The 13,693-nt window shown below is 42.8% G+C and overlaps 1 protein-coding gene across 1 annotated transcript in view; it reads left to right on the top strand.

The window, feature by feature from the left end:
• LOC139444403 (inositol-tetrakisphosphate 1-kinase-like) overlaps positions 1 to 13,693 on the top strand; it is a 57,173-nt gene that overhangs the window by 34,856 nt on the left and 8,624 nt on the right. Inside the window, exons 4-9 of the mRNA XM_071225374.1 lie at positions 496 to 621; positions 6,481 to 6,598; positions 7,147 to 7,245; positions 8,336 to 8,379; positions 12,096 to 12,255; positions 12,393 to 12,460. Coding sequence (XP_071081475.1) covers positions 496 to 621; positions 6,481 to 6,598; positions 7,147 to 7,245; positions 8,336 to 8,379; positions 12,096 to 12,255; positions 12,393 to 12,460 — 615 coding nt within the window. The remainder of the gene's footprint in view (positions 1 to 495; positions 622 to 6,480; positions 6,599 to 7,146; positions 7,246 to 8,335; positions 8,380 to 12,095; positions 12,256 to 12,392; positions 12,461 to 13,693) is intronic.

The raw sequence follows: 13,693 nt of genomic DNA on the forward strand, positions 1-13,693 counted from the left end.
TTCTGTAGAAGTGGGTATGGTTTTACGCTGCTTTTAGAAATATTCCAGCAATATCACTGTGGGAGACACCAGAAATAAGCTTCACACATTGTATCCATGTGGGGAATCGAACCTGGGTCTTTGTCATGATGAGTGAACGCTTTAACCACTAGGCTACCCCACCGCCCCCATTATGCTGTAGTGTATTTGAAAGCTGCTAATTTCATGTTTGAACTGATAACATTAGAATAAAATTTGGAATTTGAAAACCTTTCAGGTTTTAAACTTGAAGCTCTAACTTGAAAATTCAAAGGGTTTACCCTGCCAAATATACTCATTATACAAGAGTATGCAAATTTGTTTTGGTTCCACATATATGACCATTTCAGAAATTAGGTTATACAAGATGTGATTTAGATCTACATATATGACTGTTTGAAAAATATATAATTAGGTGTTTAGGTGTCTCCATTGCAGCAGATAAGTATTGACAGTCAATTTGTCTGATGTTTGCAGCTGGATGTGAATCACCCACTAGATGAACAAGGACCATTCGATGCCATCCTACACAAGTTGGCAGACCTGCAGGCCCACGCTGATGCTGGATACACCATGGCACAGCAGCAGCTGGCCAATGTCAAGGTGAGACACGCAGTGGGTCATACACAAGGCCACGTGATTGCGCTGTCAACCACTGGCTTGCCTGACCCACACTCCATTATTTATAGGCTTTTGTTTTGTTTGTGTGTTGTTTAACGCCACACTCAGCAATATTACATCTACATGACGAGGCTTTGTAAATAATCGAGTCTGGACCATACAATCCAGTGATTGACATGTGATGACATGCATCAACCAAGTCAGCGATCCTGAGCAGTCGATCCTGTTAGTCGCCTACTAACAACAAGCATAATCGCCTAATTTTCCAGGCAAGATGAAGCAGCAGTGATAGGGCTTGAATATAGCTGTCTGTGTATGACCACATCCACACATACGTCATACAACCACACTGACAGTGACATTTTACATGTCTCAGTTTTATTGTGTAAGTACAGATTTCATATAGGTTACTGCTCACGACTATGTGTTTTTAAGGATCCAGGTTTCTATGTTCCTGTTGTAATAACTAAATGTTTTGTCTGCATCTTATTTAAGAGATCATCTGATCTGACTGACGAATGAATGGACAGATGAATGCACCGTTAAAAAACCCAAACAAATGAATGAAAGTAACAATGTTCGAAAGTTGTTTCTTCTCTTTGTGGCGATTGATTCACCACAGTAGACATCCTGGACCCCGCTCCACACAGCGATCTTAGCGCTAAGACTATTGTAAGCCTATGCTGAAGTATGGGAGTTACGGTCATCTTAGCGCTAAGATCGATTTGTACAAGTGGCAGGGCCCACTTGCACAAAGCGATCTTAGTGCTATGACTATTGTAAACCTATGTTAAAGTATGGGAGTTACGATCATCTTAGCGCTAAGATCGCTTTGTGCAAGTGGGCCCTGGACCTCACTCCACACAGCAATCTTAGTGCTAAGACTATTGTAAACCTATGTTAAAGTATGGGAGTTATGATCATCTTAGCACTAAGATCGCTTTGTACAAGTGGGCCCTGGACCTCACTCCACACAGCGATCATAGTGCCAAGGTGATCGTAACTCCCATATTATGACACAAACTTATGACAGTCATAGCTCTACGATCACTTTTTCGAAAAGTGGGTCCCAGTTGGCATATCTTGAAAACCGTACAATATTTCTTGCCTTGCACACAACCGGACATGTCAGTGGCGGGGAATATGAATATTTCATGCTTGTTTGATGAGGCACACAACATGCTGGTGGAGTGTTATATATGGCTGTGGAGATAGAAAATGGTGTGTACAATATGTGTTTGTTCAATCAGACGTGCATGCAGGGTGTGCAGAATGTGTTCAAACATGTGGAGGCTGTACAGATTTGAACAAATCAAAAAACTAATATTAGAATTTCTTTCCAATGGAGAAATAATGATAAATGCCAGTTTCTATTTGTGCACTGCCCTGCCTGTCAGATGGTGGTGGGTGGGGTGATTTAGGGGTGTTACCGCCCGTATATAATACCCCCCAACCCCACCCTTATACAAATAGAGACTTCATGAGGTCCGTTCCTGGTTCTATCCACCCAACATGTTATATTGTCCGTAGAAACAGGTATTAACTGAAATAAAAGGTATATATTTGTTTTATTATTTAATAAAGAAAAAAAAAAGACACATAAAAACACTCAAACATTTAAATGAACGAACAACATTTGTCATATGTAACTAATGTTATATTTGGGATAACACTTTCTTAGTAATGGCATTGTGTATTCATAACATTTGTCATAGTATGTTATTACTTGTTTTAAAAACTAGATTTTCTGTACATTTTTGGGTGATCGCAGTACTGGTAGGAATACGAAATGCAACTTACATGGGCATGGCTGTCTCACTCCACTTGAGTACGAGACTGTTGAGCTGAGGACAGAGGTCTGCCTTCAATGGATGCTTATGTACACATGTGTATATGATAACCTGTCTGCTGTAAGGTGTGATACGTACATGATAACCTGTCTGCTGTAAGGTGTGATACGTACATGTTAACCTGTCTGCTGTAAGGTGTGATACATACATGATAACCTGTCTGCTGTAAGGTGTGATACTTACATGATAACCTGTCTGCTGTAAGGTGTTATACATACATGATAACCTGCCTGCTGTAAGGTGTGATACATACATGATAACCTGTCTGCTGTAAGGTGTGATACATACATGATAACCTGTCTGCTGTAAGGTGTGATACGTACATGATAACCTGTCTGCTGTAAGGTGTGATACATACATGATAACCTGTCTGCTGTAAGGTGTGATACATACATGATAACCTGTCTGCTGTAAGGTGTGATACGTACATGATAACCTGTCTGCTGTAAGGTGTGATACGTACATAACCTGTCTGCTGTAAGGTGTGATACATACATGATAACCTGTCTACTGTAAGGTGTGATACGTACATGATTACCTGTCTGCTGTAAGGTGTGATACATACATGATAACCTGTCTGCTGTAAGGTGTGATACATACATGATAACCTGTCTGCTGTAAGGTGTGATACGTACATGATAACCTGTCTGCTGTAAGGTGTGTGATACATACATGATAACCTCTCTGCTGTAAGGTGTGATACGTACATGATAACCTGTCTGCTGTAAGGTGTGATACGTACATGATAACCTGTCTGCTGTAAGGTGTGATACGTACATGATAACCTGTCTGCTGTAAGGTGTGATACGTACATGATAACATGTCTGCTGTAAGGTGTGATACGTACATGATAACCTGTCTACTGTTAGGTGTATCCTACACACATACAACCTGCCATAAGGTGTGTGATACGTACATGATAACCTGTCTGCTGTAAGGTGTGATACGTACATGATAACCTGTCTGCTGTAAAGTGTGATACGTACATGATAACCTGTCTACTGTTAGGTGTATCCTACACACATACAACCCGCCATAAGGTGTGTGATACGTACATGATAACCTGTTTGCTGTAAGGTGTATCCTACACACATACAACCTGCCATAAGGTGTGATACGTACATGATAACCTGTCTGCTGTAAGGTGTATCCTACACACATACAACCCACCATAAGGTGTGTGATATGTAAATGATAACCTGTCTGCTGTAAGGTGTATCCTACACACATACAACCCGCCATAAGGTGTGTGATATGTAAATGATAACATTCTATAAGGTGTGTGATACGTACATGATAACCTGTTTGCTGTAAGGTGTATCCTACACACATACAACCCGCCATAAGGTGTGTGATACGTACATGATAACCTGTATGCTGTAAGGTGTATCCTACACACATACAACCCGCCATAAGGTGTGTGATATGTAAATGATAACATTCTCTAAGGTGTGTGATACGTACATGATAACCTGTCTGCTGTAAGGTTGGTTGGTTGGTTTGTTGTTTAACGCCGCACTCAGCAATATTCCAGCTATATGACAACGGTCTGTAAATAATCGAGTCTGGACCAGACAATCCAGTGATCTGCCTACATCCTCCTGTTTAAACCTACTGACACTCTGCCTACATCCTTCTGTATAAACATGCTGAAGCTCTGCCTACATCCTTCTGTATAAACCTACTGATGCTCTGCCTACATCCTGCTGCATTAACCTGCTGACGCTCTGCCTACATCCTTCTGTATAAACCTGCTGACGCTCTGCCTACATCCATCTGTATGAACCTGCTGACGCTCTGCCTACATCCTTCTGTATGAACCTGCTGATGCTCTGCCTACATCCTTCTGTATAAACCTACTGATGCTCTGCCTACATCCTTCTGTATAAACCTACTGATGCTCTGCCTACATCCTTCTGTATAAACCTACTGATGCTCTGCCTACATCCTTCTGTATGAACCTGCTGACGCTCTGCCTACATCCTTCTGTATAAACCTACTGATGCTCTGCCTACATCCTTCTGTATAAACCTACTGATGCTCTGCCTACATCCTTCTGTATAAACCTACTGATGCTCTGCCTACATCCTTCTGTATAAACCTACTGATGCTCTGCCTACATCCTTCTGTATAAACTTACTGATGCTCTGCCTACATCCTTCTGTATAAACCTACTGATGCTCTGCCTACATCCTTCTGTATAAACCTACTGATGCTCTGCCTACATCCTTCTGTATAAACCTACTGATGCTCTGCCTACATCCTTCTGTATAAACCTACTGACGCTCTGCCTACATCCTTCTGTATAAACTTACTGACGCTCTGCCTACATCCTGCTGTATAAACCTACTGACGCTCTGCCTACATCCTTCTGTATAAACTTACTGACGCTCTGCCTACATCCTGCTGTATAAACCTACTGATGCTCTGCCTACTTATACTTGTTGTTACCCTGCCTGGTGTTCAGCATTAAGGGGCTAAAACTAGGACTGGTCTGTTTGGAGTCAGTATACTGTGTCAGAAAGGGGAATCCAGTGTAATGTTCACATGTTGTTAAATTTGTGATTTTGTTTTTAGCTTTTTTGTCACAAGTAATATTAAAAATGACAAACGATGACAAGGTGTTTATGTTATTGAATCCCTCTGACAAGAACGCCATCTGTACCTGGCAGGTGCTGTAGACACACATTGATTTGTAGCTCATTACAGATGGGCTCACCAGGTACAGAATACTTCAAACAAGTGTATCTCGCGACATCAGACAATGATGGGCGAAGCAGTCACTACGTACAACTCCCCTGCACCTTCCGTATCATGACTTAAGCCTGAAATCGGTGCACACAGAACTAAAGTGTGAAATCAGTAAATGCTTGTTCTCACCCAAATTATGATGTTTGTAAAAAAATTCGCGAAGTATTTACATGCGTAAATTATCACAGAGAGCAATTTAAGCATTTTACAGCAAGACTATACTGACCAATGAGAGCCATGCTTTTAATTCACATAGTGTTAAAGTATCCATTTTTCAGTGATATGAGTTCTCTGATTGGTTATTTATGTTTAAAACAAATTTTAATAATTGATTTTTGCAGGTCCAGACATGGATCTAGTTGCATGTACTCTAACAAAACTCCAAACAACTCCAAACACCACATTGTCTTTCTGAAACACAGTTAATTAGGATCAAATGAGGAATTTCATGAATGTGTGGAGCTTTGGCCACACAAAATTGTGGAAAGCAGAAACCCTTACCTTGGTACTCTGAGCGTTACATTTCTTCACATGAAGTTATACTTTTCTTTTCCCACTGATTACTCCAAAGCTTCTATTAGAGTTGGCATCTCTGGACCAATGAAGAACAAATCAATTATATCTGAGTACAAAGTTTAAAGTTTACTTGAAAATCAAAGAGGCAATACAATACAATTGGTCAAACAAATGGCAGCAGCAATAAGTAGCAGGCCCTAAAAATACTGCTGTCACAAATGTCCAGGTTTTTCTCATTGTCAAATGTTTTGAAACAGAACTGTCTCTGTTCTTAAATCCAGAAAAGTGTTGTAAGCTGGCTGGAATTTGGTGTTTCCGTTTAGGTATGCAATCCACACTTCTCAAGTAGCAGCACTTGATAAGATTTCCTTGTAGTCATTACCTGGCGCTGACAGTTACTACAAACATTTTCAGCAGTTTCTACCGCCATTAACATTCCTTCCGCATAATACCCATGTATCACGGCCGCAGCCATGTACATCAGGTCAAGTTCATGAACCTGGAAAATTGAAGGTCGAACATCAAGTTGATGAAACTCTAGATTTTCCCTGGGGTTTGTTTCCGAACAACTTCTTGACACGTATTGATGGACGTTGATCACATTCCTCATGGGATTCTCACAGGCTATTGCCAGTGGAGTTATCAGCTGATTGTTGTGTGGTTAAGATGGCCGAATATCTTGCTCCAGCTTCTCTCTGATTGTAATTAGTGCTGTTTGTTTCAGGATTACATCACCAGCCACCCGGAGTGTATCGTGATCGACCCGCTGCCGAGTATGGTGAATCTGCTGGACCGGTACAACCAGTACAAGATGGTGCAGGAGAGTAGCCTATTCCAGCAAGGTGAGGAGGCCATGCTCACCACATTACGACCACAGGAAAAAAACTTTGTTTTGGGCGAAACCCTGCAGAGTATTTCAGACTTACATGTTTCTTGCCATCTTTAGTTATTTATGTCTTTTAGTCAGTAATTGTGAGTTTTAAAAAAAAAAAAAACTAAAAAATCCTGACCTGCCAGCATGACGTAAAGGTGTCGAGTTGCCCTATTGCGTTACATAGTTATGATTTAACAGCAGGGTACTGTTCAACAGAGAGATCGTAGCACTTAGACAATCGTAACTCCCATACTTTAACATAGATTCACGACAGTCGTAGCTACGATCTTTTTGTGGAAAGGGGGCAAGAAATACCCTGATTATGTCCCTTGGTTGATAAGCACCATATCCAGCTTGTGGCTTTGGCTAAAGTGGTCTTCAACCTGCATTTGTAGGGACTTTCACATCAGACCAAACTGCTGTGATGTGACCAAAAGCATATATAAAGAGACCTTTAATTCAACTCACTTGTTTCCTTTAGAACAGAAGGCCTCAAGTTTTGATGTTTTGTTCCAGACTCCGATGTGTTCATGCCAACATTTGTAGAGTTGACCTCGAGTGACCTTGACACCAACCGCCGGAAGCTGTCAGAGGCCCAAGTCACGTACCCTATCGGTTGGTCTTCCTTGAAGTTATTCGTTTTATGTTTTGTAAATGTATGCTATAATGAGATAATTAACAGTACTTGTGCTGTACACACAGCAATTGTCAGTTTGATTGAGTGTGAATAATACATGTGTGGACACAATTTCGTAAAATCTTAAGGAAACAAACACAAATGTAATAATCTCTCTTTATTGTCCCAGAATAGATCCTCAGTACCCCCATGCTTGTCTCCCCATGGGGATTCCAGGTCAGAATAGGTCCCCAGTACCCCATGCTTGCCTCCCTGTGAGATTCCAGGGCAGAATAGGTTCCCCAGTACCCCATGCTTGTCTCCTTGTAGGGATTCCAGGTCAGAATAGATCCCCAGTACCCCATGCTTGTCTCCCTGTGGGGATTCCAGGTCAGAATAGATCCCCAGTACCTCATGCTTGTCTCACTGTGAGATTCCAGGGCAGAATAGGTCCCCTGTACCCCATGCTTGTCTCACTGTGAGATTCCAGGGCAAAATAGATCCCCAGTACCCCATGCTTGTCTCCCTGTGAGATTCCAGGGCATAATAGATCCCCAGTACCCCATGCTTGTCTCACTGTGAGATTCCAGGTCAGAATAGATCCACAGTACCCCATGCTTGTCTCCCTGTGAGATTCCAGAGCAGAATAGATCCCCAGTACCCCATGCTTGTCTCCCTGTGAGATTCCAGGGCATAATAGATCCACAGTACCCCATGCTTGTCTCCCTGTGAGATTCCAGGGCAGAATAGATCCCCAGTACCCCATGCTTGTCTCCCTGTGAGATTCCAGGGCATAATAGATCCACAGTACCCCATGCTTGTCTCCCTGTGAGATTCCAGGGCAGAATAGATCCACAGTACCCCATTATTGTACTTACAGCCAATAGAGTTTGGGATTGAGCTGTCATACCCTGTGGCTTGTTTGGGTATGACATTGCACCCAGGCTGGGGGACGTAGCATGGGACATTAATCTGGGCTCAAAGAGAAAATCTTATCCAATGAAGAGAATACTAAGTGCTTGATAGGTGTGCTTTAGCTGTGTCAGCTACTCCTGATCTGTTGAGTGATACTGTGTTTGTTCCTTGCAGTGTGTAAGCCAAGCATTGCTCACGGCTCCAAGCTGTCACACAAGGTATGTTGTTGTCTCACACAAGGTATGTTGTTGTCTCACACAGGGTATGTTGTTGTCTCACACGGGGTATGTTGTTGTCTCACACGGGGTATGTTGTTGTCTCACACAAGGTATGTTGTTGTCTCACGCAGGGTATGTTGTCTCACACAAGGTATGTTGTTGTCTCACACAGGGTATGTTGTCTCACACAAGGTATGTTGTTGTCTCACAAGGGGTATGTGGTTGTCTCACGCAGTATATGTTGTTGTCTCACGCAGGGTATGTTGTCTCACACAAGGTATGTTGTTGTCTCACACAAGGTATGTTGTCTCACACAAGGTATGTTGTTGTCTCACACAAGGTATGTTGTTGTCTCACACAAGGTATGTTGTCTCACACAAGGTATGTTGTTGTCTCACACAGGGTATGTTGTTGTCTCACACAAGGTATGTTGTTGTCTCACACAAGGTATGTTGTTGTCTCACACAAGGTATGTTGTTGTCTCACACAAGGTATGTTGTCTCACAAGGTATGTTGTCTCACACAGGGTATGTTGTTGTCTCACACAAGGTATGTTGTTGTCTCACACAAGGTATGTTGTTGTCTCACACAGGGTATGTTGTTGTCTCACACAAGGTATGTTGTTGTCTCACACAAGGTATGTTGTTGTCTCACACAGGACCAGGCAGTCAAGGAACTGGAACACATTGTTAAGAGTTAACCCAGGATTACTGGTATTATTTAACTCAGAGATTAAATCCAAAAATAAACTGTACTATAATTACAAAGTGAAAGAAGAATGGCATAATGAAGCAAGTGTATTCAAGGGGAAATAATAGCATTTACATTGTAAAAGAACAGACAATGTTCCAATGTGCTGCTTCACAAGAGAAAATGATAAAATGTTCATACGTTAAATGATTATGAATTATTGGTTCTTAGTTAAATTCACATCCTTGTGGGGTAAAGTACAAATAATATATCAGTCTTTAATGATGAGTGCAATGTTATCCTGTAGTTGTCACAATACCACTGTTGAGGTATCCCAACTAAAATTCTAGAAATTCTCAAAGGTCCACACAATCACTGGTCTTGTCTCACACAACTTGCCCAACAGTCTCCGACAATTTTCCTGGTCACATGACCACTTAACTAACAGTGGCAGTCGGGTAGCCTCGTGTCTGGACCAGACAATCCAGCGATAGACATCATGAGCATCAATCCACACAATTGGGATACAATGACATGCATCAACCATGTCAGCGAGCCTGACCACCCGATCCTGTTAGTCGCCTCTTACGACACGCATAGTCGCCTTTTACGGCGAGGTTGGATTGCTGATGACCTATTCAAAGCGGATCTTCACGGGTCTCAAACTTAGTAACGCATTTAGAATTATCTATGTGATGGATTGGTCATTATTGATACAGTTCACTGACTGATACAATCTGACTTTGACAGTTTCCACTCAGTCTCTGCTAATTTCTCCAATTTCTTATCAACACACCTTCTTGTAATAAGAGATTTGACTGACTTCCTCGGGATCTGGCCGCTGCATTTCTCTGTACCTCAGGGAGTTTGAGCCTCTTGAGGCTAATCCACCTTGCCAACTTCCCAGTAATATGGTAATCTCAAAACGAGACAATGGAATCATGAGAAAAACTAACACAGACAAATTAAGGGGAGGTTGGGTAGACTTGTGGTTAAAGCGTTCACTCGTTTAATGCCCGACTTGGGTACAATGTGTGAAGCTCATTTCTGGTGTCCCCTCCCGTGATATTGCTCGAATGTAGCTAAAAGCAGAGTAAAACCAAACGCACTCACTCACTCCAGACAAGACAGTGGACTCAGGAGAAGGACTGACACCAGCCTGTTGGGATGAAATCAGGATGACTGTAGACATTGACTTTCAAGTTGACGTCCGGGGTCATGGGAGGCCCAGTCGTCTTAGGCGCTGCAATTCACTGTGCAGAGCTGCGTCCTGTATGCGTGATGATAGTGGGTTCAAATCCCAGTTCACCCTGATTATGTTTCTAGGTTTGTCAGCACCATACCCATGCACGTGGGTGTCACCTCAGTAAACGTCTGAGACCACTTTGGACTTTCCTCCCACATTAAGCTGACATGCTGAGATATAACTGGACTACTGTTAAAAGCAGCGTTACAAACCAACTCTGATTGACAAACTCAATGTCCGCTGAGGGGGTTAGATCGTTGACTTTGTATGCTGGTGACTCAGCCCCAAAAGGTACTAAAATCTGCGCCTTACTAAGAAAGCGTTTTCCCAAATATAACATTAACTTCATTATGCAGAGTCCTTTGGGCTTGATGATCATTGGTTGGAATCTCGGTTTGCCCAGATTATGTTTCTAGGTTTGTCAGCACGATACCCGTGCCCACTAAAGTGGCAAACATCTGAGACCTGCATCACTTCGGGCTTTCCTCCCACATTAAGCTGACAGATCTCGAGATATTACTAGAATACTGTTCAAATCAGCATTAAAGACCATCTCACACTGGGGCTCCACTGACTGCCACACATTGCAGAAAGTTTTAAGCAGCTGCCAACGCCACTGTTGTTTTTCTACTACTACTACTTCTACTTCTACTTCTACTACTACTTCTACTTCTACTTCTACTTCTACTTGCTTACCTGCTATCCCTCCCCTATACCCCTGGTAATTGAAGGTCACTCCGTGTAACGAGGAAGTTCATCTCATACAGGTCTCTCGTAGCGTCAAGTCACCTGGTCACTCACCACTTAACTCATTATATGTATGGATTTTTACAAATCGTCTGTTGGAATTATTCAAATGAACATGATTCAGATAAGGTGTATAATACTTGTGTGATTATTGACACTGACAGGTCAGGTGTCACAGCTGAGGGGGCTGGCTGAATTACTTTCATACAATTGAAGGAGTCCGAACACGTTTCTAATTTCACAGTTGAGTCCGAACACGTTTCTAATTTCACAGTTGAGCGATTTAGTTGTGGAGGAATCCATTGTTTGTGTAGTGAACAACAGTTGTCAAAAATGCTGTATAACACAGTGAGTCTATGTTTAGTTGTAAGGAGAGTAGCATGTCCAACAGTATGTACCAGGGATCTGTATTGATCTGTGATAATAGCATTTAGCTATTTAATTAATGGGTATCTAGTTTCTTAGTACAAAACAGTACTACTCAAGTTGAAATACACATGAATGATGTTCCTATCCATTAATGAATGAATGAATATTGTTTTATGCCACATCAGCAATATTACAGCTATCGGGACTCCCCTGAAGGTCAACCTACATACATCAGCCTTAGTGGAGTCATATCAGTCTGACAACTATACTCCCCGACAAAAGGAACGCGAATACCATACATGTTGGTTAATATATGAAGAATAACTCATATTCAAGAGATATTAGATTAGATTAATGCACAAATGAACATACTGGTACGTTGTGTGAACCAATGCTCATGCACACATCACATGTGATGTTATAGATCCATGACTACAGATGCACCATTTGTCTCGTGCAGGATTAGTGTGTAAAGTTTGCATATCGTGATAAGAATAATGACACTCTGTGGTAACACTGGACTGATTGTTAGTTTATTAAATGTTAAATATTGGAATCATCTCATCTTAATGTACATACTTCTCCATATGTTTCAATAATTTGCATTTCTTTTGATGGTGAGTATATTTCTAATATTGATTGTTTCTCTTTCTGCTACTTCCAGATGGCGATCGTGTTCACGGAGGCTGGTCTGTCGGACCTCGTGTTTCCATGTGTAGCTCAGTCTTTTATCAACCACAATGCACTGCTCTTCAAGATATACGCTGTCGGGGACAAGTACTATATCGCGGAGAGGCCGTCACTGAAGAACTTCTATGCCGGGGGTATAAAGCCAGCCTTGTCATGTCCAGAAAAATAGTTTATGTTATTAAATTGAATGTTTCAACGTGACTTTCCTTGGTTTCTCACTGACATCCAATCTTGATTTATACAGCTGTACATGTAATCTCATCTTTTTCAGATCACAAGACAATATTCTTCGATACCCACAATGTATCAAAGCGAGGTTGCTCCCACTATCTCACAATAGTAAGTACTTTGCAGTCTTACCTGTGCTACACCTCGGGGTGGGGTGAGGATGAGGTGCTGGTTGGGCGAGGGGTGAGTGGGGTGGTGTGTGGGTGGGGGGAAGGTGTGGGGTAGTGAGGCGTGGATGGGGTGAGGTGGGGGGAAGGTGTGGGGTAGTGGGGTGTGGGTGGGGTGGTGAGGCAATGGGGTGTTGGTGAGGTGTGGGTGGGGTGGCGATGAGGTGTTGGTGGGGTGAGGTGTGGGTGGTTTGGCGATGAGGTGTTGGTGGGGTGAGGTGTGGGTGGGGTGGCGATGAGGTGTTGGTGGGGTGGGGTGAGGTGTGGGTGGGGTGGCGATGAGGTTTTGGGTTGTGAGATGTGGGTGGGGTAGTGGGAGACTAAAAGGGGTCATGTGAAGGTGTAACAAATCATTTTCAGAGGAACATCCAAAAGTGTTAACCTATATGGGGATTCCAGGTCAGAGTAGGTCCCCTTTACCCCTATTCTTGCTGCAAGGGACTAATTGGAATGGAGTGAGCAGGATTTGGGTCATGCTTTTTGTTACTGGTTTCCTGCAAAGTAAAACAATAACCTGTGAAGATCTGGGGCAGAATAGGCCTTCGGCAACCCATGCTGGTCTCCCTGTGAAGATCTGGGGCAGAATAGGCCTTCGGCAACCCACGCTGGTCTCCCTGTGAAGATCTGGGGCAGAATAGGCCTTCGGCAACCCATGCTGGTCTCCCTGTGAAGATCTGGGGCAGAATAGGCCTTCGGCAACCCATGCTGGTCTCCCTGTGAAGATCTGGGGCAGAATAGGCCTTCGGCAACCCATGCTGGTCTCCCTGTGAAGATCTGGGGCAGAATAGGCCTTCGGCAACCCATGCTGGTCTCCCTGTGAAGATCTGGGGCAGAATAGGCCTTCGGCAACCCATGCTGGTCTCCCTGTGAAGATCTGGGGCAGAATAGGCCTTCGGCAACCCATACTGGTCTCCCTGTGAAGATCTGGGGCAGAATAGGCCTTCGGCAACCAATGCTGGTCGTAAAATCCGACTATGCTTTATCGTAAGAGGCTACTAACAGGATCGAGTGGTCAGGCTCATTGACTTAGTTGATGCATATCATCGTATCTCAATTGCATAGATCGATGATCATGATGTCAATCACTGAATTGTCTGGTCCAGACTTGATTATTTACAGACTGACATCATATAGCTGGGATATTGATGAGTGCTGCGTCAAACAACAAACAAACAAA

The sequence above is a fragment of the Haliotis cracherodii genome, unplaced genomic scaffold, assembly GCF_022045235.1.
Source record: "Haliotis cracherodii isolate W230 unplaced genomic scaffold, xgHalCrac1.p SCAF_5, whole genome shotgun sequence".
In the NCBI taxonomy this organism is placed as follows: domain Eukaryota; kingdom Metazoa; phylum Mollusca; class Gastropoda; order Lepetellida; family Haliotidae; genus Haliotis; species Haliotis cracherodii.